The 24,865-nt window shown below is 31.4% G+C and overlaps 1 protein-coding gene across 1 annotated transcript; it reads left to right on the top strand.

The window, feature by feature from the left end:
• The first annotated feature begins 17,532 nt into the window (after positions 1–17,532).
• Positions 17,533–18,295, top strand: LOC104879827 (glycine-rich protein 5). Its single transcript, XM_010654158.3, has one exon. The coding sequence runs from the start codon at positions 17,772–17,774 to the stop codon at positions 18,102–18,104; it is 333 nt and encodes a 110-aa protein (XP_010652460.1). The 5' UTR covers positions 17,533–17,771; the 3' UTR covers positions 18,105–18,295.
• Positions 18,296–24,865: the final 6,570 nt, after the last annotated feature.

Below are 24,865 nucleotides of genomic sequence, written 5' to 3'. Positions count from 1 at the left end.
TCTTCTCTTCATGAGATCTCCTCCATGATCAGAATCAGTAAACCCAACCAATCCACTAGATACATCACCATTCCCATACACCAAGCATACACTACTTGAACCCTTCAAATAACGCATAATCCACTTGACGGCTTCCCAATGATCTTTACCAGGGTTACTCATGAATCTGCTTACAACACTAACAGCAAAAGCAAGATCTGGTCTAGTGCACACCATAGCATACATTAAACTACCAACCATACTAGAGTAAGGCACACTCTTCATGTACTCCACCTCCTCATCAGTGCTAGGCAATGTACTATGATCAAATTTAAAATGTTGAGCTAATGGAGTACTCACCGGTTTAGAGTGATCCATATGGAAAGCCTGCATTAACTTGTCAATGTATTTTTGCTGTGAGACATACAACAAGCCTGCATCTCTGTCTCTCCAAATCTCCATCCCCAAGATTTTCTTAGCTGCACCCAAATCTTTCATCTCAAACTCACTACTCAACAATTGTTTCAGTTTGTTAATTTCAGCTCGATTCTTAGCTGCAATCAACATGTCATCCACATATAGCAACAAATAAATAAATGAACCATCAGGCAATGTTTTAAAGTAAACACAGCTATCATACTAATTTCGCATAAACTCATGAGAAACCATAAATGCATCAAACCTCTTGTACCATTGCCTAGGAGATTGCTTCAACCCATACAAGGACTTCTTCAAAAAACACACATGATCAGACTTTTCAGAATCAACAAATCCCTCAAGTTGTTTCATATAAATTTCCTTTTCTAGATTTCCATGTAGAAAAGCAGTTTTAACATCAAGTTGATCAAGCTCCAAGTTAAAAACGCTTACCATCGCTAAGAGGACCCGAATAGATTTATGCTTCACAACAGGTGAGAACACTTCATTGTAGTCAATCCCCTCCTTTTGTGAAAAACCCTTCGCCACAAGCCTTGATTTGTACTTAGGTGGTTCATCCTCTGAAATCCCATCCTTTATTTTGAAAAGCCATTTACAATCAACAGGTTTCACTCCTTCAGGCAAAGGCACAAGCTCCCAAGTTTGATTCTTTCTCAATGATGCCATCTCGTCATTCATGGAACTTAGCTACTTTTTCGAGTCTTTACTTTCCATCGCCTCCTTATACGACCTTGGTTCCTCTCTTCCTATCTCTTCAGCCATTGCTAAAGCAAAAGCAACAGGATTAGTGATGTTAGCACTAACACAATCCACATACCTCATAGGTCTCCGGATTTCCCTTCTTGGTCTATGTGCTGCTATACTCTGTGAATCATTCTGGTCGATCACGGGCTGTTCTTCAGATGTGTCATCTACACCATTTTCCATTGGAGCATCGACCTCAAACTCCACCTTCTGGTTAGCACCCAGATCAGTTTTACTAGTACCTGCAAGATCACCAAACTCCTTCCTCTGGCCAAACATAGCAAATTCATCAAAGGTCACATCTCTGCTAATAATAAATTTTGGGGTTCTATCTTCAGTACACCACAGACGATAACCTTTCACCCCAGTCGCATACCCTAGAAATATGCATTTCATTGCCCTAGGCTCCAGCTTGCCATCACTAACATGAGCATATGCAGGACAACCAAATATTTTCAAGCCAGAATAATTAGAGGGTTTACCGGACCATACCTCTTGAGGAGTCTTAAAATCAATTGCAGTCAATGGCGATCTATTTACCAGATAAGCAGCAGTGTTAACTGCTTCAGCCCAGAACTTTTTTGACAACCCAGCGTCTATCCTCATGCATCTAGCACGTTGTACAAGTGTTTGGTTCATCCGTTCTGCAACTCCATTTTGCTGTGGCGTATGTCGTACAGTGCGGTGCCTCACTATACCTTCTTTTCTGCAGAATTCGTTGAAATCCTTGTTATAGAATTCCAACCCATTATCTGTTCTGAGTGTCTTGACTATTTTTCCAGTCCGTTTCTCCACCATAGTCTTCCACTCCTTGAACTTCCCAAACACTTCATCCTTTGCTTTCAGAAAGTACACCCACACCTTTCTAGAGAAGTCATCAATAAAAGTAACATAGTACCTGCATCCACTATGAGACTCCATCGGAGAAGGACCCCATAAATTAGAGTGAATATACTCAAGAACTCCATTAGTAGTGTGACTACCCATACTGAACTTCACCCTACGCTGTTTACCCATAACACAAGTTTCACAGAATTTCAGCTTCCCGGTCTCAGCACCACTTATCAACTCTTGCTTACTCAAGATAGAGAGCCCTTTCTCACTCATGTGTCCCAATCTTCGATGCCACAACTCAGTACAATTATCTTTCTTCTCTACAGAATCAATAGCCATGGAGCTTGACATAGCCGCCGTTCCCAACACTGAACTTCCCATCAATGTGTAAATCCCATGCTGTAATCTGCCTTTCATCACCACAAGAGCTCCTTTTGACACCCTAAGAACTCCACCACTCCCAGAGAATGTGTACCCATTTTTATCCAGTGTACCCACAAAGATCAAATTCTTTCGCAGTCCAGGAACATACCAAGCATTCAATGTCCTAACCAATCCGTCATACATTTTAATCTGCACAGAACCACTGCCTTTGACACCCGGCTCCCCATCATCTCCCAACTTTACACTTCCATTCCACTCTTTAAAAGTAGTGAACAGATCTTGTGAATAAGCCATGTGATACGAAGCACCAGTATCCAAGATCCATGATTCTGCAGAGCTAGATGTACTAACAGTTAAAACATCTCCTCCTTCTCCCTCGTCAGAACTATCCTGTTTTTCAGAATCTTTCTGAGCTACTACAACCTGCGCATTTCCATTCGACCCCTGACCAATTCCCTTCTGCCTTTGTGGACAGTTCTTTCTAAAGTGCCCTTTCTCTTTACAGTGAAAGCATCTCATTGCAGCATTTGATTTAGAACGCGACTTACTACGTCCTCCACCATTTCGTTCCATGCTCCTGCCCCTACTCACAGTTAACCCAGTCTCCACACTGCCTTCCCCAGAACCAGAAACTAATTTCTGCAATTCTTTAGACTGTAGAGCATCCTTAACATCATTTATCAAGATACTATCCCTACCATACATCATAGTATCTACAAAATTTTCATAAGAGCTAGGCAAAGAACATAACAAAATCATGGCTTGATCATTTTCCTCAACTTTAGCACCAACTCCATTCAAGTCTAAAATAATTCTGTTAAAGTTGTCAAGGTGATCTCTTACCTGCATACCTTCTAACATCTTCAAAGTATGCAATCGTCTTTTCTAATAAAGCCTGTTGGTCAGTGACTTTTTCTGGTACTTGCTTTCAAGCTTCCTCCACAAGCCAACTGCAGTAGTTTCATCAGCTACTTCCCTCAAAACTTCATCTGCTAGACTCAACAGAATCGCACTATGTGCCCTAGACACAACTTCCTCCTTCTCTGCTGCTGTCAATCCTATAGGTAATGTTTCTTCCCCTTCTATTGCTTGTGCACACTTCTGCTGAACCAGAAGCGCCTTCATCTTCAGCTTCCACAAGGTGAAATCATTCGACCCATTGAACTTCTCAACTTCGAATTTCTGTGAAGACATCTTCCTTCTGCAGATCTGAACCCAGGTGTTTGTGGGCTCTGATACCACTTGTCAAGTAAGCAAGCAATAGAATCGCGGAATAATGGAAGAAAACAATAACACAAGAACAAACACAATATTTACGTGGTTCGATCAAAGTGATCTACGTCCACAGGCAGAGAGCGAGCAATTCTATTTCACTATTGAAAGACGGCTCATGCACCTTTTCTAGTCACTTTTTACGTTTTCCCAAGCCACCTATTTATAGAGTTTACAAGAGTTCTAGTTATCATATACCAACCCTAACCCTAAAACCCATTTAACAATAAGACTCAACCCATTTAGCCTTAGCCCATGTTTTACAAGGATAGCTTCAACATATTACAAAGAAAAAATCAATTCAACTCAACAGTATCCAAGACAAGAAGGAGGTATCAAATGTGGCTACTTTGTTATGAGATTCATTAAAAAGATAATTGTTGATCCTATAATTATTGTGTCAAAGGCATTACTCATTTAGTGAATTGTACATAGTTTAGGCTTCCAATTGTTGTTTATATTAATGTTATTTTCTTATTTGATTTCAATTTTGTGATAAAAAAAACATATTCTCAAGTAGAATTTGATGAAATTATATGAGAATGGGCTATTTTTGTGTTACAATTAATCGTGAATCATGTTGATGCAGCATGATCATGCATGGTGAGTCCCTTAGCTACTATATGAACTTTTTTCATATGCATTGTATAGTATTACTTATTCTTTTAATAATGTTTCTATTTGAAAACAAGAAAGAAAAAAAATAGTTCTTAGGTTTATTCATTTATGATAACATCAATTCATATTTATTTTCAATAAAAACTCTAAAATTCATTAAACTATAAAATGCAGGTATACACTCTTGGGAGGATGGAATGGAGAATAAAAAGAAAGAAGACAACAAGATTTTGGGTTTTTAAATGTGATTCTTATATCATACATTGTAGGACATAAATATTACTTTAATTGATAGTGAAAATTTTAGGTTTTTAAATAAAAAATTTGTGTCATTTTATAGTTAGCCGGTTTTATGCTTATGAAATGGGGTATACATTTATTTTGGGATGTTTAACATTTCTAAATCATGTTTTAGTATGTATTCACTTTTCCTTTTTAATTTTGGTGGGTTTGACATGTTTGATGTACTACTCTTTTGTGAACATTTGATATACAAATATTATTAGATGATGCGATGTATTAATATGATTATTATATTTATGGATAAAATATACATGGGTTAATCTTACTTGTTAATTATAAGCATTACAAAAATCCACAAATAGTTAATCAACCAAAAGCAACCATATCTTCCACAATCATTTACAATGATGTGACACCATAACTCAAAAGTGATACATTTAATGTGATAGCATAACTCAAAGGTGATGCATTTAATGTGACACCCTATATATCTCACACAACACAAAATAATCATCACCAAAAATATATGGTGTCGCTTCTAAATGTGTCATCATTTATCTACTTTGGTATCACTTCCAAGTACATCACCAATTGGTACTCTTTACAGTGTTAGTGGATCAACTGATGCGCTATGTTGTAGTGACATCCTATGTTTATGGTGACTCATTACAAACATCACCATGTAGCTTTTTCCTTGTAGTGGTAGTGTACTACAACCTCAAATGGATGGCCTAAGTGTTAAGATAAAGCCTTTAAAAGTATGACATGATGTAATAAACTCTTGAATTTTATTATTTGTTTAATAAAGTTCTAGTTCACTTTTAACTATCTTATTTCCATGGTCTGCATCTTTTGCATTATACATGACTTGGGTGCATTAGGGGTTGCATGGAAGATCCAAGTCACAAGTTCCTTGTGAATAGATGACCCATTCATAATTGGTTCATGGGGTCTAGGCAACCCATTAAAGGTTGTAGTGCACCACCTCCTTATTAGAGGGATGACTAGCATTAGCTATCGATATGGGTTTCCCATTATGAGTGCACAAGTGTGTATGGTTACACATTGCACTAGTGTGTATGGCTATCAAGTAGCCATGACTTCACCAAGTTGTTTCATTGTGTTATCTCTCAACCTTGAGAGAATATTAAATTTGTGCTAATGTTAGCAATTGTTTTAATTAACTTATGGGTGAAATTGTAAGAATATCATATATTCCCTACAGTTTGGGTCACTATTGAAGAAAGCTGGTAGTAATAGGTATTCTCAATAGAGGCATCATAATATCTCATAAGATTGAGACAAAGTGCCCCTTGGTTGATCCTAAAGAGGTGTGTTCATGTAAACTATGGTCATAGTAGTTCTTAAGTGGAACTTGACATCATGCTCTTGGAAAGCTAATATATGTCAATTAAACACACAATAGGAAGGTTTATAACTCAAAGATAGTAGAGTTAGTCTTGAAAGATTGATAGCTTTCACCTGTTAAACTATGGATACCAATTCATAGGTAGATTGAATGCAATAGATAACAACTCATAGACCCGAGCACATAGTGTCTCGTTGTTATTTACATAGGATATTGGAGCTCAATTGATTCTCTAAAGTGGGATGTTAAATCAACTTTAGAATTGGATTTTAAGGGAGCCACTACTCCTATGGGTCCTAATTGTCCCCGTTCTAAGCTTATATACTTTGTTGGCATAGGTTATAAGGGTTGGATTGACTCTAGGTTCACTTTTGTGCATAAGGGCATTTTGGTAATTACGTAAGGTTATGCAAGGGTAAGTGAACGAGGTCTCTAGATTGGGCCAATTGATTAATTTGTAGAGTCTATTAGGTTAATTAATCAATTAGGACCCATTAAGTGATCTAAGCCTTAGTACGCTCAAGTTACTTAAGCCTAATGGGAAACCCTATAAATACCCTCCTTAGGGGTTAGGGTTTCCATAGTTTTTTCTAGAGAGTTGTCTTCCACCTACAGAGAGAGAGAGGGGGGGTAATAGTTTCTACACTCTCTTCCATCCCCATCGAAAGTATGTCAAGATCAAACTTCGAGTCATCGGGCAGAAGATTTCAGGTTTATTATACTTCTTGTGACTTCATTCTTCAACTTCATAACGTGGAATCAATTCGGTTGTGAACAAATCATTTACTTACAAAAAACACATGAATTGGATCTTCCGTGCAACTCCTAATGCACTCAAGTTATGTAAAATGTAAAAAATATAGGTTAAAATACTCATAAAATATAATGCATAAAACAAGAATAGATAAAAATGTAACTAAAATATAATTAAATAAATAATAAATTTCAAATGTATTACATCATGTCATGTTTTTAAGGTCTTTATCCTAACACCACCAACATAAAATTTGAAACCCATAAAAATATCTCTTTTTCTTTTTCTTTTTCTTTCTTTTTTTCAAACATGTAACAATAAACTAATAGGCCATCCAAGTTTGTACTTCTTCTTCTAATGTTGCAATAGATTTTTATTTTATTTTTTTAATTGATTTGGATCTATACAATTTTTCTATCTTCATGAATAAATCAACCTATCTATATTTCTTTTTTTCTTAAATAAATTAATCCTAAATTCAAATCTTTTCAAGAGAATACCTAAAAGATTCGAGGTTATTTATTTTACACTACCATGAAAATGGAACCAAAATATCAAATTTATAGGTTAGATTCTTTCCTTGAAAGATTAATCATAAAAACTCTATTCTCTTTATATATATATATTTTTTTTAACGTTCCTAATAACAAGGATGAAGAATTGGAAAGGAGAAAATCATAACAAGATAAAGATAGTAAGTACTTATAGGAATCAAACATCTAACTTCTCTCTATTTTTAAAAAAAATTTAAATTGCATAAATATCCCTGATTCTAGGTCGGGGTGTTACACAAAACCACTGCCATAAATAAGTAAAAAAAAAGAACAAAAAACAAAAGCCTAGTACACTTCCAAAATTTTTCTTTGCAACCTAATAGAGAAAACAAGTATACAGCAAAATGGCCTTGATATCCTTGATGAAAAGGCCTCATGTAAGTTGTGGATATGCAAATTTTGGGTTCATTTGGCCATGTTTTCAAAGACTTGTTTTTAAGTTGAAGAACAAAAAATATTTTTTTAATATTTTATAAAAATAAGGGTGTTTAACAAGTTGTTTTTAAAAAACAATTCTTAAAAATAAAAAACAAAAACTTTATTTGGATAAGTTGTTTTTTAAAAATAATTTTCTATTTTGATATAGTAAAAATATTGTAAATTCAATTTATATACTATTAATTAAATTTTATTCTAAATCTTATTAAAACCGAAAATAGTTTTGTAATTATAAATAAATTAATAAATAAATAGTTTTTAGTTAAACATGAATAGTAATATTATAGTAAATTTTAGAAACATAAGGATATTAACATCTTTATAAATTTTTGTTAAAAGTGAATAATAATAATTTTAAAATAATAATTATTAATAATATTTTATTTAAAATGAATAACAAATAAAGTTTAATTTTTTAACAGGTACATGAGCCAAGTTTTTTTTATTACATGCACATATTTAGTATTCAATTATGAACATAATATTCTAAAATATTTTGATTTAATTTGAAATTAACTAGATTGGTTTTTTGAATTCCAAATTATTATTAAAAATTAAATAACCAAATTATTTTAAAAAATTTAAAATTCATTAAAGAATTTAAATTATTAATTGTGTCTTACTTAATTTATAATTTATTTGCCTAGTGAGAAAATTAGTATATATATATATATATGTATAGTTGTGTGTATAGAGAAATAGTAAAGTCAAGACTTATAATTTATCAATTTTGTTTTATTAGCATTTTTTAATCATTATATCTATTTGTTGAGTTCCAAATTATTTTCAAAAATTGTTAAACCTAATAATAAATTTAATATAAAGGGTCACTTAATTTGAAGTTCATTTTTCTATTAAGAGAATTTATAAAAATATAATTATTTGTAGAAAAGGAATAATAGTCATTGTAAACAATTTTTATCCATAAATTTTTTATATTAATAGGTTTATTATTTGAGTTTTAATTTATTTTTAAAAATTACTAGAATCGTTGATGAATCCAATGCATTATGTTTTGTTTAATTTAAAGTTTATTTGCTTAGCAAAAAAAATTGAAAAATAATAATTATATGAAAAGATAAATAAGAGTCGTTCTACACCAATTTTTGTACATTAATTTCTAGTATTGATTGGATCACTATTTGAATTTTAAGTTTTTTAAAAAAATTACTAGACTCATTGATGAATCTAATGCATTAAGTCTTGTTTAATTTGAAGTTTATTTGCCTAATGAAACAAAATCAGAAAATAATAATTTAATGTAAAAAATAATAATAATAATAATAGAGTCATTTTAGACCAATTTTTATCCATCAATTTTTAATATTGATTGGATCATTATTTGAGTTTTAACTTATTTTTAAATATTATAAGACTCTTTCATGAATCCAACTCAATAGGTCTTACTTAATTTGAAATTTATTTGTCTAATGAAAAAATTAGTAAAAATATGATATATGCAAAGAAGAAACTAACCATGTCCTAAAATAAATTTTGGTCTATGACTTTCTAATATTATTAAGTTTCACAACCTTTTAGTACTAATTATATTGATTTTTGAGTTTTAAATGGCCAAATATTTACATTTATAGGGTTGTCCATTGGCCTTAAGTGACTTAAGCCTATCAAGGCTTGGGTCACTTAATCTAGTCCAAAACAAGCCCAAATTGATTATTTAACCACATAGGGTCATCTAATTAATCAATTAGCCCAATCTAGAGACCTGGTTTGTTATCCCTTATACAACCTTACGAAATTAACCAAATGCCCTTATGCACAAGAATGAACCTAGAGTCAATCCAACCCTCATAAACTGTGTCATCATGGTATATGAGCTCAGAGCGAGGACCATTAGGACCCATAGGAGTACTAGCTCCCTCATAATCTAATTCTAAATGTGATTCAAAATTCCACTAAAGAGAATCAACTCCACTTCAGTACACTATTTAAATAACAACGAGACAAAGTTCGGTCCATAACCTACTATTCATTACATGTAGACTCCCTATGAATTGGTGTTTGTAATCTAACAAGGGAATGTTATCACCTATCAAGATTACATCTCAAATCCTTGAGTTACAGATCTTACTGATTATATGATCAACTAACATAGCCTAACTCCAATGAGCATAAGTCAAATTCCACTAAAGGAATTACGGTGGTCATAGATTTCATGATCACATGTCTTTTAGATCACCCAAAAGACACATTGTCTCAATCCCATGAGATATCATAGTGCCTTAATTGAGAATACATGTTGTCACCAGCCTCCATCAATAGTGACCAAATCCATAGGGATAAATGATTACTTTAGGGTCTCACCCATTGGTCAAAGTCTCCTATTGATTTTGGCATAAGCTCAATATCCTCTCAAGGTTGAGAGTCCATATAGTATATTAGCTTGGTGAATCATGACAATTGATAAACTTGCGTCATAATTCATTGTAGGTTCTGTCTAGTGTGCATTACATATACTAGTGCACTCAACATGGGAAACTCATCCTGATGACCAAGACAAGTCATTCCTCAAATTAGGAGGTGATGCATTATAATCTCTATTAAATTGCCCAAATCCATGAACCAACTATGGACAACTTATCTACTTACAAGGAACCAATGACTTGTATCTTTCGTGCAACTCCTAATGCATACAAGTCATATACAATGTAAGAGACATGAGTTGAATGCTCGAATCAATGTCAATACACCAAAAAGGATAGCAAGGGGATAGTTAAGTCTAACTGTTACATCATGTTTTGCGTTTAGAAGTTCAATCCCAACAGCGGTACGTAGTGTACTACAACCTCAAATGGATGACCTAAGTGTTAGGATAAAGGCTTTAAAAGCATGACATGATGTAATAAACTCTTGAATTTTATTATTTGTTTAATAAAGTTCTAGTTCACTTTTAACTATCTTATTTCCATACATTATACTTTGTAAGCACTCTAACCTGCATCTTTTGCATTATACGTAAATTGGGTGCATTAGGAATTGCACAGAAGATCCAAGTCACAAGTTCCTTGTAAATAGATGACTCATTCATAATTGGTTCATGGGGTTTAGACAACCCATTAAAGCTTGTAGTGCACCACCTCCTTATTAGAGGGATGACTAGTATTGGTTATCGACATGGGTTTCCCATTATGAGTGCACTAGTGTGTATGGTTACACATTGCACCAATGTGTATGGCTATCAACTAGCCATGACTTCACCAAGCTATTTCATTGTGTTGTGTCTCGACCTTGAGAGAATATTAAATTTGTGCTAAAGTTAGTAATGGTTTTAATTAACTTACGAGTGAAATCATGAGATGATCATATATTCCCTATAGTTTGGGTCACTATTGAAGAAAGCTAGTAGTAATAGGTATTCTCAATAGAGGCAACATGATATCTCATAAGATTGAGACAGAGTGCCCCTTGGTTGATCCTAAAGAGGTGCATTCATGTAAACTATGGTCATAGTAGTTCTTAAGTGGAACTTGACATCATGCTCTTGGAAAGCTAAGATATGTAAGTTAAACACACAATAAGAAGGTTTATAACTCAAAGATAGTAAAGGTAATCTTGAAAGGTTGATATCTTTCACCTGTTAGACTACGGATATATTTTCATAGGGAGATTGAATGCAACGGATAATAGCTCACAGACCCAAGCACATAGTGTCTCATTGTTATTTACATAGGATATTGGAACTCAATTGATTCTCTGTAGTGGGATGTTGAATCAACTTCAGAATTGGATTTTAAGGGAGCCACTACTCCTATGGGTCCTAATGGTCCCCATTCTGAGCTTATATACTTTGTTGGCATAGGTTATGAAGGTTGGATTGACTCTAAGTTCACTTTTGTGCATAAGGGCATTTTGGTAATTATGCAAGGTTGTACAAGGGTAAGTGAATGAGGTCTCTAGATTGGGCTAATTGATTAATTTGTAGAGTCTATTGGGTTAATTAATTAATTAGGACCCGTTAAGTGATCTAAGCCTTAGTGGGCTCAAGTTACTTAAGCCTAATGGGAAATCCTATAAATACCTTTCTTAGGGTTTAGAGTTTCCATAGTTTTTTCTAGAGAGTTGTCTTCCACCTAAAGAGAGAGAGAGGGTCATAGTCTCTACCCTCTCTTCCATCCCCATCGGAAGTGTGTCAAGATCAAGGTACAAGTCATCGGGTGGAAGACTTTCGTTTATTGTACTTCTTGTGACTTCATTTTTCAACTTTATCACGTGGAATCAATTCAGTTGTGAACAAATCATTTACTTGCAAAAAACACATGGATTGGATCTTCTGTGCAACTCTTAATGCACTCAAGTCATGTAAAATGTAGGAAATATAGGTTAAAACACTCAAAATATAAAGCATAGAACAAGGATAGATAAAAGTGCAACTAAAATATAATTAAATAAATAATAAATTCCAAATTTATTACATCATGTCATGTTTTTAAGGTCTTTATCCTAACACTAACGGCATAAAATTTGAAACCCATAAAATATCTCTTTTTCTTTTTCTTTTTCTTTTTCTTTTCAAACATGTAACAATAAACCAATAGGCCATCAAGTTTGTACTTTTTCTTCTAATTAATGTTGCAATAGATTTTTATTTTATTTTTTTAATTGACTTGGATCTATACAATTTTCCTATCTCCATGAATAAATCAACCTATCTATATTCCTTTTTAAAAAAAATAAATTAATCCTAAATTCAAATCTTTTCAAGAGAATACCTAAAAGATTCAAGGTTATTTATTTTACACAACCAAGAAAATGGAACCGGATATTAAATTTATAGGTTAGATTCTTTCCTTGAAAGATTAATCATAAAAACTCTATTCTCTTTATATATTTTTTTTATCGTTCCTAATAACAAGGATGAAGAATTGGAAAGGAAAAAAACCATAACAAGATAAAGACAGTAAGTAGTTATAGGAACCAAAAATATCTTCTCTCTATTTTTTGCTTAATTTTTAAATTCCATAAATAGCCCTTATTCTAGGTCGGGGTGTTACAGAAAACCACTTCCATAAATAAGTAAACAGAAAAAAGAAAAAAGAAAAGCCTAGTACACTTCCAAAGTTTTTCTTCACAACCTAATAGAGAAAACAAGTATAAAGCAAAATGGCCTTGATATCCTTGATGAAAAGGCTTCATGTAAGTTGTGGATATGCAAATTTTGGGTTTATTTGCCATGTTTTCAAAGACTTGTTTTTAAGTTGAAGAACAAAAAATAGTTTTTTAATATTTTATAAAAATAAGCATGTCTGGCAAGTTGCTTTTAAAAACAATTCTTAAAAATAAAAACCAAAAACTTTATTTGGATTAGTCGTTTTTTAAAATAATTTTTCTATTTTGACATGGTAAAAATATTGTAAATTCAATTTATATAATATGAATTAAATTTTATTCTAAATCTTATTAAAACCGAAAATAGTTTTGTAATTATAAATAGATTAATAAATAAATAGTTTTTAGTAAAACATGAATAGTAATATTATAGTACATGTTAGAAATATAAGGATATTTACATCTTTATAATTTTTTTGTTAAAAGGGAACAACAATAATTTTAAAATAATAATTATTAATAATATTTTATTTAAGATGAATCATGAATAAAGTTTAATTTTTTAACATGTAAATGATCCAAGTTTTTTATTACATACACAGTATTCAATCATGAACATAATATTCTAAGATATTTTGATTTAATTTGAAATTAACTAGATTGGTTTTTTGAATTCCAAATTATTTTTAAAAATTAAATAACCAAATTATTTTAAAAAAATTAAAATTCATTAAAGAATTTAAATTATTAATTGTGTCTTATTAATTTATAATTTATTTTCCTAGTGAGAAAATTAGTGTATATATATATATATATATATATATATATATATATAGTTATGTGTATAGAGAAATAGTAAAATCAAGACTCATAATATATCAATTTTGATTTATTAGTTTTTTTTAGTGATTAGATCTATTTTTTGAGTTCCAAATTATTTTTAAAAATTTTTAAACCCAATAATAAATTTAATATAAAGCGTCACTTAATTTGAAGTTCATTTTCTAGTAAGAGAATTTATAAAAATATAATTATCTGTAGAAAAGAAATAATAGTCATTGTAACGAATTTTTATCCATAAACTTTTTATATTAATAGGTTTACTATTTGAATTTTAATTTATTTTAAAAAATTACTAGACTTGTTGATTAATCCAATGCATTATGTTTTGTTTAATTTAAAGTTTATTTGCCTAGCAAAAAAAAATTGAACAATAATAATTATATGTAAAAGTGAAATAAGAGTCGTTCTACACCAATTTTTATACATCAATTTCTAGTATTGATTGGATCACTATTTGAGTTTTAAGTTATTTTTAAAAATTACTAGACTCATTGATGAATCTAATGCATTAAGTCTTATTTAATTTGAAATTTATTTGCCTAATAAAACAAAATCAGAAAATAATAATTCTATGTAAAATAATAATAATAATAATAATAATAGAGTCATTTTAGACCAATTTTTTATCCATCAATTTCTAATATTTGTTGGATCATTATTTGAGTTTTAAGTTATTTTTAAAAATTATTAAACTCATTCATGAATCCAACTCAATAGGTCTTACTTAATTTGAAATTTATTTGTTGAATGAAAAAATTAGTAAAAATATGATATATGTAGAGAAGAAACTATGTCCTAAAATAAATTTTGGTATATGACTTTCTAATATTATTAAGTTCTACAACCTTTTAGTACTAATTATATCAATTTTTGAGTTTTAAATTATTTAAAACAATTAATAAATGTTATATATAAAGTGTAATTTGATTTAGAATTTATTTGTTGAATGAAAAATTTTAGAGAAGTTAAAAGAAATTTAGAAAAACAAGTGTAATTTATAAGAAAATAATATTTAAATATTTTCAATATTAGTATTAGATATGTGAGAAAGAAAAAGAAGGATATGATGTTCAATTTTATTTAGTTTTTTATGATTTTTTAAAATTTCCTGATATTTTTCTTTTATTTTTAAAAACTAATGAAAATAACTTTTATTTATTCTCTAAAAATTGTTCTTTATTTTCACTTGTTTTTCAAAATCATAAATAGAGAACAATAGTCAAACAGTATTATGAATTTTTAAAGACTATTTTTTACTCACATGGTAAAATATGTTTTTTTTTTACCATATATAACTCATTGACAAGCTTAACTACGCACCAATGAAAGCAAAATAGAGAACAATATGCTTGGTACTAGTCTCTCCACTCTAAAATACAATTAGATGAACATATGCTGTTCCATCTTATATGTACATTTATAAATACAAACGCCTACATCTCACTAGATGTAAGCATCTAATCCCAACAAATGGCCAAGTATAGACAAGTTGCCCGAGCATTATCTTAGTTTATTATCCCCCACGTACAGTTAAATATTGTTCTATTAATTCTTCAACTGTTTTCGCCATCATTATCCTCATGTTTAACCAATTTCACCTGTAAAACAATATTTTTATTGTCAATTTGATCATTTCATCTCTTTAAAAAAAATTATCAAATATTTTATAAATAGAGAACCATTTATTACAAATTGATTTTGTGTATAAATGGGATTTATTGGTATAAACTAAAAATTAATTTATTGAAAAAGATTTTAAATAAAAAAATTAATAAATATTGTTTTTAAATATGTTTTTTTTGCTATAAATATTAATTTCATAACTAAAAATTATAAATAAAAAAAAATTATGTATCACATGTATTATTTTTTTTTCATCATAAACAAACTTTTCATCATTAAAAATAAAAATTTTTGATGGGAAATACCTTTCTCGTGAAAAACTCATTTTTTACATTAAAAGGTCATATAGTATACATTTGGTTCCATAAAATCTGAAGAAAAGAAAATAAAGAAGAAAAGTAGAACGAAAAAAGGGGTGAAGAAAAATAAAAAGTAAATTTAAAGTCAATAAATTATTTTTATATCATACATCAAACTCATTTCTTCATTTATTTAACTCTTACACATAAAAATTAAATAATTTATAAATATATAAATTTCTTACTCATTTTTATACGACAACATATATATATATTTTCCTTAATACTTTTCATAACCAACATAGTGTGTTTCCCTACCAATCACTTCACGGTTGTTGGAACTTTCAAAATGTTGAATAACATTTTTGGAAAACAACTTATCCAATCCACATGAAAGTCAAATCTTAAAGTTAATGCTGATTTTTTTTTTTGTGATTTGTATTTTCTGGTATGGTTTTTTATTATTATTATTTATATTTAGGAGTCTCAAGGGAAACCAGTATAAGGAGAGGTATCTGTGGTGGTTTTTTTTTTTTTTTAATTTCTTTTTCCACATTTTTAAAAGTCTTGATTTGTGGAAGTACTATATGCCGTATAGTTTTTCAATTTTGTTGGATTTGTTGATATCTATTCTTAATATGTATTTTAAAATTTTTCAATAGTAAAATTTTATTAATATCTTACAATCTTTAAACAAATTTAAAATTGTTAATTTTTTAATATTAATTTCCAAAAGTACTTGTCTCTAACATGAAAATTCCCACTATTTTTCTAACTTTAAAAATAAAAAACAAAAAAATATACTTAAGCCTTGTTAGATAACTGTTTTCAAAAACAGTATTGAAAACAATTTTTTTGAACAGTTTTTTAAAACTACTATTTGATGTTTTATAAAATAAAAATCTGTTTGGGACCTAATAGGAGTCCACAAACCGTCCCCACAAATGCATTTACTTTCTCCTCCACCAAGGTCAGCATCCTCAGCCCTAGTCCTGTCAAGGGCAGCTGGAGGAGCTGTTATTGATTCTCCCTACCCCACTGATCACCTCACTCTCCTTCTCTCTTAGTATTTGCCCAATAAGTGGAGCTTCAGCAACCCTTTTATCTTTCAGTTCTCACCAAATTCTCATCATGTTCATCAGACTAGAAAAACGAGACCTAACTAATTTTTATTTGGATAAAGTACTTAGCCATCTTATCTAAAAATTCTAATAATTTTCATGACTCCAAATTAACAAGAAAAATCTTAATTTGATTAAACGGGTGTAGCTATAATTTTATTTATTTATTTATTTATTGCATTATGATTATATATAACGTTCTCAAAAGTTTGTCAATTCTTTTTGGTGAAGACTTCAACTAAAAAGAATCAAATAATACAAACCAAGGCTTGATTAATTCTCCATCTCACAATGACACATCTATAATGACAAAGCCAGACACTGGATGGATTCCAACATAACATTGAAAGATTATCAGCAGTTTGGTGGATTGATAATCTTCTTACCTACACCCTGAAGTAAAATTTTATGGAAATATATATATATATATATATATATATATATATATATATATAATACTTAGTCTCCATTCCAGTCAAAATAAATAACATCATGCATAACTCTTTTTTTTTTTAACTAAAAAGAATCAAATAATACAAACAAAGGCTTAAATTCTCCATCTTATAATGTTATTTTGCATCCCTTTCTATCTCATATGGTAAGCCCAAAAAGACGAAATGCACCCCAGAGAGGTATTAATATAGTATTAGGTATCAATTTATCTAATTTGCTATTCATTTTTTCCATACATTCTCTTAGAGATCATCTGAAAAATTCAGGATATGAAAAATAAAACGCGAAAGAATTACCAGAGAAAGAGACATTTTTTGTGGCCTGTCATTCAAATTTTACATACGTCAAAAGAAACCCCTAATATTCATGTACTTTAGGTTTTCTGTCATGCAAATATTGGCAGGGGCATTTTTCTGAATCCCAGCACAGCCATACATATTGCATAATATCTGTATGGAAGCCATGATGATACGCAAGTGATTTTCATTTTTATCTGTTAGATGTTGATCAATTTGAGGCCCTGAGGCTCGGAGCATAGTCGCAACAAATCCTGTTCAATTCCATCGACTGAGTATAGCTGTGGACTGATCAGCATTTAACTTCATTTACTACTTGCAACTGTCCCCCACCTCCCTTTAGGCCTTTAAAAGGAGACCCGCAACACCCTTCAGGTGCAACAGAGTACACACTCAAAAAGAAGCATTAGAGTGTGAGTGAGTGAGTGAGTGAGAAAAGAGAGAGATGGCAAAGTGGTTTATCATGGCAGTGCTTGCCCTAGCAGTGGCTCACACCACTGCAAGGACTGTGCCTAGTGATGCTGGTCTCGATGACCAAAAGAACATCGTCACCTTTGGCGGGCTCGGTGGCTTTGCAGGAGTAGGTGATTCTGGACTGCCATTTGGTGGGCTAGGTGGAGTCAGCGGAGTTGCCGGAGGAATCGGTAGCGCAGGTGGACTTGATGGGCCAGGAGGGATCGGCAGCTTGGGTGGCACCGGTGGTATCGGAACCCTAGGCGGTGGAGTGGGCACCGGTGGTGGTCCTGGTGGTGGTGCTAGTTCTCATCCTTTCCCTTGAATTTGTTGTGGTCATGGTTCCCATTTTAGGTTCAATTTTAATTTCTACCAATTAGGGTTTTGCAGTTGAGTGTGTCGTGTGTGGAAGGTGGTTCATGTTTTTAGTTTCTTATTGTTCTTCATGTCTTTGCTTCAGATTCCGTTGTCATGTTCCTTTAGTTTCCATTTGATTAATTTATTGCTATTAGCCCAGCATAATTGTGTTTTTGTTTATTGTTTTATATAACAATTTTATTTTACTTCACTACTCTCACTTCTCCCAATAATCTATACCATCACCAAATTATTATCATCTCTTCCAACAGCACAATCACTACTATGTAGCCTCGCAGCCCACTGCATTCTTTTATTTTATTTTATTTATTTTTAATTTTTTTTCACCATACATAATCACTACACCATACCAGTGGTCATACGCTTCCTAGAAAGACATACCTTTCAAGGCATGAAAACAATTTTTCTTTTCAACAAGGTCATCCAACTGATGGGAAATCTTGATTACTTTGTTCCCTGTCCAAGGATCAGGTTAGGAGCATGAAACTACTACTAGGGCAACTAGATCCTATGCATAGTAAAAATATAACATTTAAAACTATTCACAAGATCTAGATTACATGTTTAGAATATTTACCTTAGATTTGGATGTTTGTAGATTGAATCGTTATGATGAAATCATTATTTGATGTTGTGGTAGTCAAAGGTGATCTCATAAACCTCCAATCTTCCACCTAATGACTATTTCTTGAAACTAAGAACACAAATGGTGGAAGTCATGAGCATGGAAGTTAAGGTTCTCTCTTTGGAACATAGGGAGAATGGTAGAAGAAGACTTGAAACCTTAATTTTATAAGGGGTATTTATAGGGTTTCTACTAAGCTTAAGTGACTTGAACCTACCTTGAGCTTGGGTCACTTAATCTAGCCCAAAAAAGAGTCTTAATTGATTAATTAATCCATCAAAACTCCAATTAATCAATTAACTTATTCTAGAGATGTTGTCCGCTAATTCTCAGGCAACCTAACGTAATTACCAAAACATCTTTATGAATGAACCAAAAGCCAATTCAACCCTCATAAAAAGTGTCATCAAGATATATGAGTTTGAATGAGGACCATTGGAACTGCTAGGATGGTATCGACTCCCTCATAATTCAATTTTGAAGTTGACTCAATATCCCATTATACTGAGTTAACTATACTATAATACCTTATGCATATTACAACAAGACAATAAGTGTTCGGGTTCGTGACCTACTATACACTATATATAGTCTCCCAATGAATTGATGTCTATAATCTAACAAGGTAAAAACTATCATCCTCTTAAGATTACTTCTACCATCCTTAAGTTACAAATCCTCTTATTACGTAATCAATTGACATGTCCTATCTCACAAAGAGCTTAAGGCACTACTATAACCATAGTTTATCTAAACACATATCCTTAGGATCACCCAAGGGCATATATTGTCTTCAAGTCCGTGAAATATCATAGTGTCTCTATTGAGAATACTCATTCACTGCAAATCTCTATTGTAATTAAAATAATTAAGCTTAAATATATGATAACTCTAGCTAAGAAAAACTAGAGATAGAGTTACCATGACTTTGCAGTGTTGTGGGTTATCGTTTTCTGGGATCAACTCTAATTTGTTTATTTGTTTTTAGATGAAAAAGGGTAATTATTTGCTAAAGATAAAGAAATCTTAATTTAAATAAATATGGATAAATATGAATAAAAATTCCCTAAAATATTTAATGAAATGAATCAATAAAAGAAAGAATATTTTAGAGAATTTCACAATCCAATGTCAAATCCTTAGAAAGAGAGAAAATTATCAAATCTAGGATTTAGGATCAAAGTCAATCTGCAACCAAATTAAAACTTAAGACCAATATTGCATTGAGAACTTAATATTTCCTTCTTAAAATAGATTCCTAAAACATCAAGTGAATGAGATTAATTATTGATTTAAGGTTTAGCTTTTTAACCCTTCTTACTACTTGTAGCTTTGTTTTGAGGTAAATAATGATTTGGAAGACCAAGATAACTAATGATCAAGAGTTATCAAGAATCATTAGTATCTAGTAATAACCTACCATATCATTCCCTAGTATAACTTACAAGGATAAGACAAAATATTCATAATTTGTAACCCAACCAATTATTAATCTCATTATCATAATTCCTAAATCAATTAGATATGATGGTTTATTTTGATTTTCAATTTTATTCAATCAAAATTCCATATCCATCTTTATAGATTCAACCCTTAGATTCGTTAACAGTAGGATCAAACTATAGTAACTAGTAATCAAAGTCTTCCCAAGAATTACTAGTATCTTGATAAGAATCCTATATAATTTATCTAAGGTGATTTGACATAGAAGATATATTCCTATTAGTGAAAACTGGAAAACGTAATCAAACCATTTAATACATTATCATTTCTTGTCACTCCTTTGGATTCTTCACCTTCATGTTAGCATCTCTAAATCAATCAACCTAGTTAAACATGGTGGTGGGTTTCTTCTCACAACCTATATTTAATTACCAAAAAAATAAAAAATAAAGATTGAAAAATGAAAGAAAAGAAAAGAAAACCTAAAACTTTATTAAATAATTTTAAGAGAATAGATCAATCTCTCTCTACATTTTATCCTTTTTTCTCTCCCTTAAACCTAGAGCTAAAGGAGTTTATATAATAAATTCAATAACCTAACATGTGCATACTTCCATTGGCCACTTATTACAAAGAAAAGTCATAAACAACTTAAAAGATTGAAAATATTACGAGTTTTAAATAAGTGTCATGCATTCCGAATTAGATGAAGGCATTTGAAACTCGTTTTGACATGTTTTGGAGCTCAAAACCCAAAATCATCAATAGCTAAGTTTAAAGTTGGGATGAGTTCCAAATCAATTTTGAACTCATAAGTGGAGGAAAAGTGCCAAATTCGAAATCACCATGGTGAGTTCAAAATTCACGGTGAATTTTGAACTCACCCACTACTAGTTTATTTCTAACGTGCATGACTTTATCATGGCAATTCTGATTTGCACACCTTTTAAAGCATTGAACTCTTGACTTCTTGAGCTTAGAAATGATATATAGCATGCCCAAAAATGACATTAGTAAGTGCTCTAAATTTTACCTTAAAATCAAAGTATATGTTGTAGCCAAATTTTGAGTTCTAAATTTCCATGTGAACTTGATTGCATGTGCTTCCCTCCTCTATTATGGTTGCTTGCCCTCTATCTCAATACACAACACCCCTTGCTAGTATTTCATGCCTATGGTTTTCTTATAATGCCACTTCTTGGACTCTTCATAGTTCACTAGTCCCAAGTCTCTCATTTATGCATATTTAACCTCTTCTATTTCCTTGGTTGAAAATGACTTTTCACTTAGCATTCTTTTCATCCCATAAACCTGGAATTAGGCTTAAAATAGAATTTATATCCATAGTTAAAGTCTTAGCATCAATTTGAGTCAACTTGGATAGTTAGAGCTTTTTATGTTACATAAATCATGTCATATTTGTGTGATTGGAGCACATATTTTGGCTCTAATAACCCATTACTACCAACTTCTATCAATAGTGACCAAATCAATAAGGAATATATCATCATTTTAGTATCTCATATATAGCTCATAGTCATTACTAACTTCGGCATAGACTCAAGAGTCTCTCAAAGTTAAGAGATAATATAACATAGTAGCTTAGTGAAGTTATAACAAACCGACAGCTTACATCATGACTCACCATAGGTTCTATCTAATGTGTAACCATACATGGTTATCAAGTAGCCATGAATTCACCAAGCTGCTTCATTATGTTGTCTCTCAACCTTGAGAGAATATTAATTTTATGCTAAAGTTAGCAATGGTTTTAATTAACCTACGAATGAAATTGTAAGATGATCATATATTCCCTATAGTTTGGGTCACTATTGAAGTAAGTTGGTAATAATAGGTATTCTCAATAGAGGTACCATGATATCTCATAAGATTAAGATAGAGTTTCCCTTTGGTTGTGTTGGGAAATGTGATCCCGCATTTTCACATGCGTTCTCACTCGATAGCAAGACTCGCTTTTTGTTTGTGACAAACCAATTTTATAAATAACGGAGTCACTACTTATTTTTGTTTTATTTTTTAAAAGGGCAAACAAAATAAGAAGGAAAAACCCTTAAAAAATGACTCATTTTTCTTTAGAAAAGTCTGTCTTTGAAAACCTGAGTCTAAGTCCAGGGATTAGGTTACTTATCGGGAAGGTATAGTGAAGAACTGTAGCACCCCTCTAAGCCCTAAAAGTTAGGTCTCTACTAAGTAAAATGAAATAATTGCGAGGATTAATTAGTTAATTTATAGATACTATAAACTAAATAAGCACATCAATACAATTCATCAATTTAATAAAGAAAGACATACCTTATTTGCATTCCAAGCGTTTTTGAGAAAAAAATGCAGTTCGCGAAATCGGATGATCTAAAGTTCAATGGTAGTGCCACTTCCACTGGAACTCTCCATCTTTACTTCTCTTCCCCAACTTTCTATCAACCAAGAAATGAAAAAAAAAAAAAAAAACTCATAGCCTTCCAATTACCTCTTTCTTTTTTCTTTTCTCTCTATTTTTTCTCTCACTTTTTCTCAACTCCACAGAGATCTCAAAAAGGCTCTCCAAAAAATGCTAACCCCTTTAACAAAAAATGAGCATATGATTTTATACCCTCTCTTCCAAGACTCTCGACCCATTCCTCTCACATGAACTCACCCTCTCACCCAAATGCAAACCTCCTAAACTTCCAAAATCATTCCCCTTTTTTTCGGCCAAACAAGCCTTAGTCAAAAACTAATTTTCTTGCCCCTTTTATGTCTACCCAATTTAAAATGTTTGATATTCATATAACTTAAATACATATAATAAAAATGAAACCGAAGCAACAAAAAATGAAATAAGCAAAATAAATACAAAATAAGCATGACCATACATGGCCTTCATAAAAAATACATGTCCCGGGTCCAAACACAACAAGAAAACAAATAAACAACAACAAATTATCTGGACTTCAAGGGTGACGAGGCATGTGGAGTAATCACTAGTGGTGTCATCTGAACATCTTCTTTGTCGAAAAGCCCGACACTCTTCTCCATGGTAGCCATATTTGAGCCATCTTACTACACATCGAAATTGTTGTGGTCTTTGGCTTGAAGAAAAGGAGAATACAAAGTTGTAGTGGGTCGTGTGGTGCACTGTGATGTTTAGCTTAAAGGAAGAAAGAAAATGAAGTCATCGTGGAGCCTATGGTAAGGTGGGGCAACGGTTTGGTGGTAGGAAGAAGATGAAATTGTCGTAGGGGTACATAGTGTTGTATGGTGCTCGGATTTGAGAAAGGAAAGTGGCAACTATGATGGAAGTGCTTAGTTTGGAGAAAGTAAAGGATTCGGTGAAGTTATGATGACTAATGCAAAGACTAGAGGCATGGGTGTGGGCTTTTGAAAATTTAGATAGGATATTTTAGAATTAATCTACAAGCTAAACATGGAGGAGCTATTGATTACGACTGCTACAACTGGTAGAGATGAGCTAATGGTTCACATATAGTGGGGTAGGCCAGCTAGAAAGTGAGTTGATGTAGTTTTGGTAGCTTAAGAAAAAGTATGGCTATGGTAGGAATAAAGGACAAAGTGAGGATGATAGAGATGGGTTTTTTGGGCAGACAAAAAAACTATTGCAGGAGATGGGCAGCTTGGTGGGGTTGATTTGAGGTGTGTCTTGGGCAACTAAAAGAATGGCTACGACATGGAGGATAGGACAGGTTGATGGATGTGTGTTGAGGTGGTCTTAGGTAGCCAAAATTGGTTTGTGGTAAAGAGATATGATAACATTGATGGGGTGCTATATATATATATATATATATATATAAAGATAAAGATGAGTGGTGCATGAGTTAGAAAAAAAAACCTTGAATGGTAACTATAGAATAATATATGAAAATATATAAATTTTGTGTTTATTAAAAAAATAATTTATCTTAAGTGTAAATTTTGCTAGTTATTATGGACTCAAATGTCTATTTTTATTTAAGGTTCATGATATTTGTTCATTACTAAAAAAACAAGATTTATTTTTAGTTTATATTTTAAAACATGAATTAGATAGTAGTAATAAACTTGAATTTTAACATTGCTATATTTTATTTTCGTTTATATTTATTAAATTTTTATTATTATTATTATTTATTTGGTTATGGATTATTAAAGAAAATAAATAAATAAATGAGTATTTTGGCATGTTTATTGTTTAAGAAGACAACTTATTTTATTTTATTTTAAAACAATTATTTAATATTTTTGTTTTAGTTTATGGTCAATGATAAGTTCGAATAATCAGAAAACTTTAAGTTACAAATTCAGAGGTTTAGGTGATCACATCAAAGTTCCGTAATTTATCCTCTAAGAAGCTTCCAAAGAAGAATCGGAGACTACAAGTTGATGAATTACAATGATTTACTTAGATAGTAGCCTATATGTGTCGTGGGTAAAATAAGGGATCTACAAATATGCCCCTCTTCAATAAAAGTCACGAGTATAATGAATTAATCATGAGCATGTGAAAAATGAATGAAACCAAGTGAACTATATCGAAGAATAGAAAAAATCCTAAAATTTTGCCCTGACACATGACTTAATAAACTGACAAGCAAAATCAAAGAGTAAGAAGGTAGAGATAACACTGAATCCAAAACACTGAACAA

The sequence above is a fragment of the Vitis vinifera genome, chromosome 7 (assembly GCF_030704535.1).
Source record: "Vitis vinifera cultivar Pinot Noir 40024 chromosome 7, ASM3070453v1".
In the NCBI taxonomy this organism is placed as follows: domain Eukaryota; kingdom Viridiplantae; phylum Streptophyta; class Magnoliopsida; order Vitales; family Vitaceae; genus Vitis; species Vitis vinifera.
This window is presented reverse-complemented; position numbering and strand designations above follow the sequence as displayed.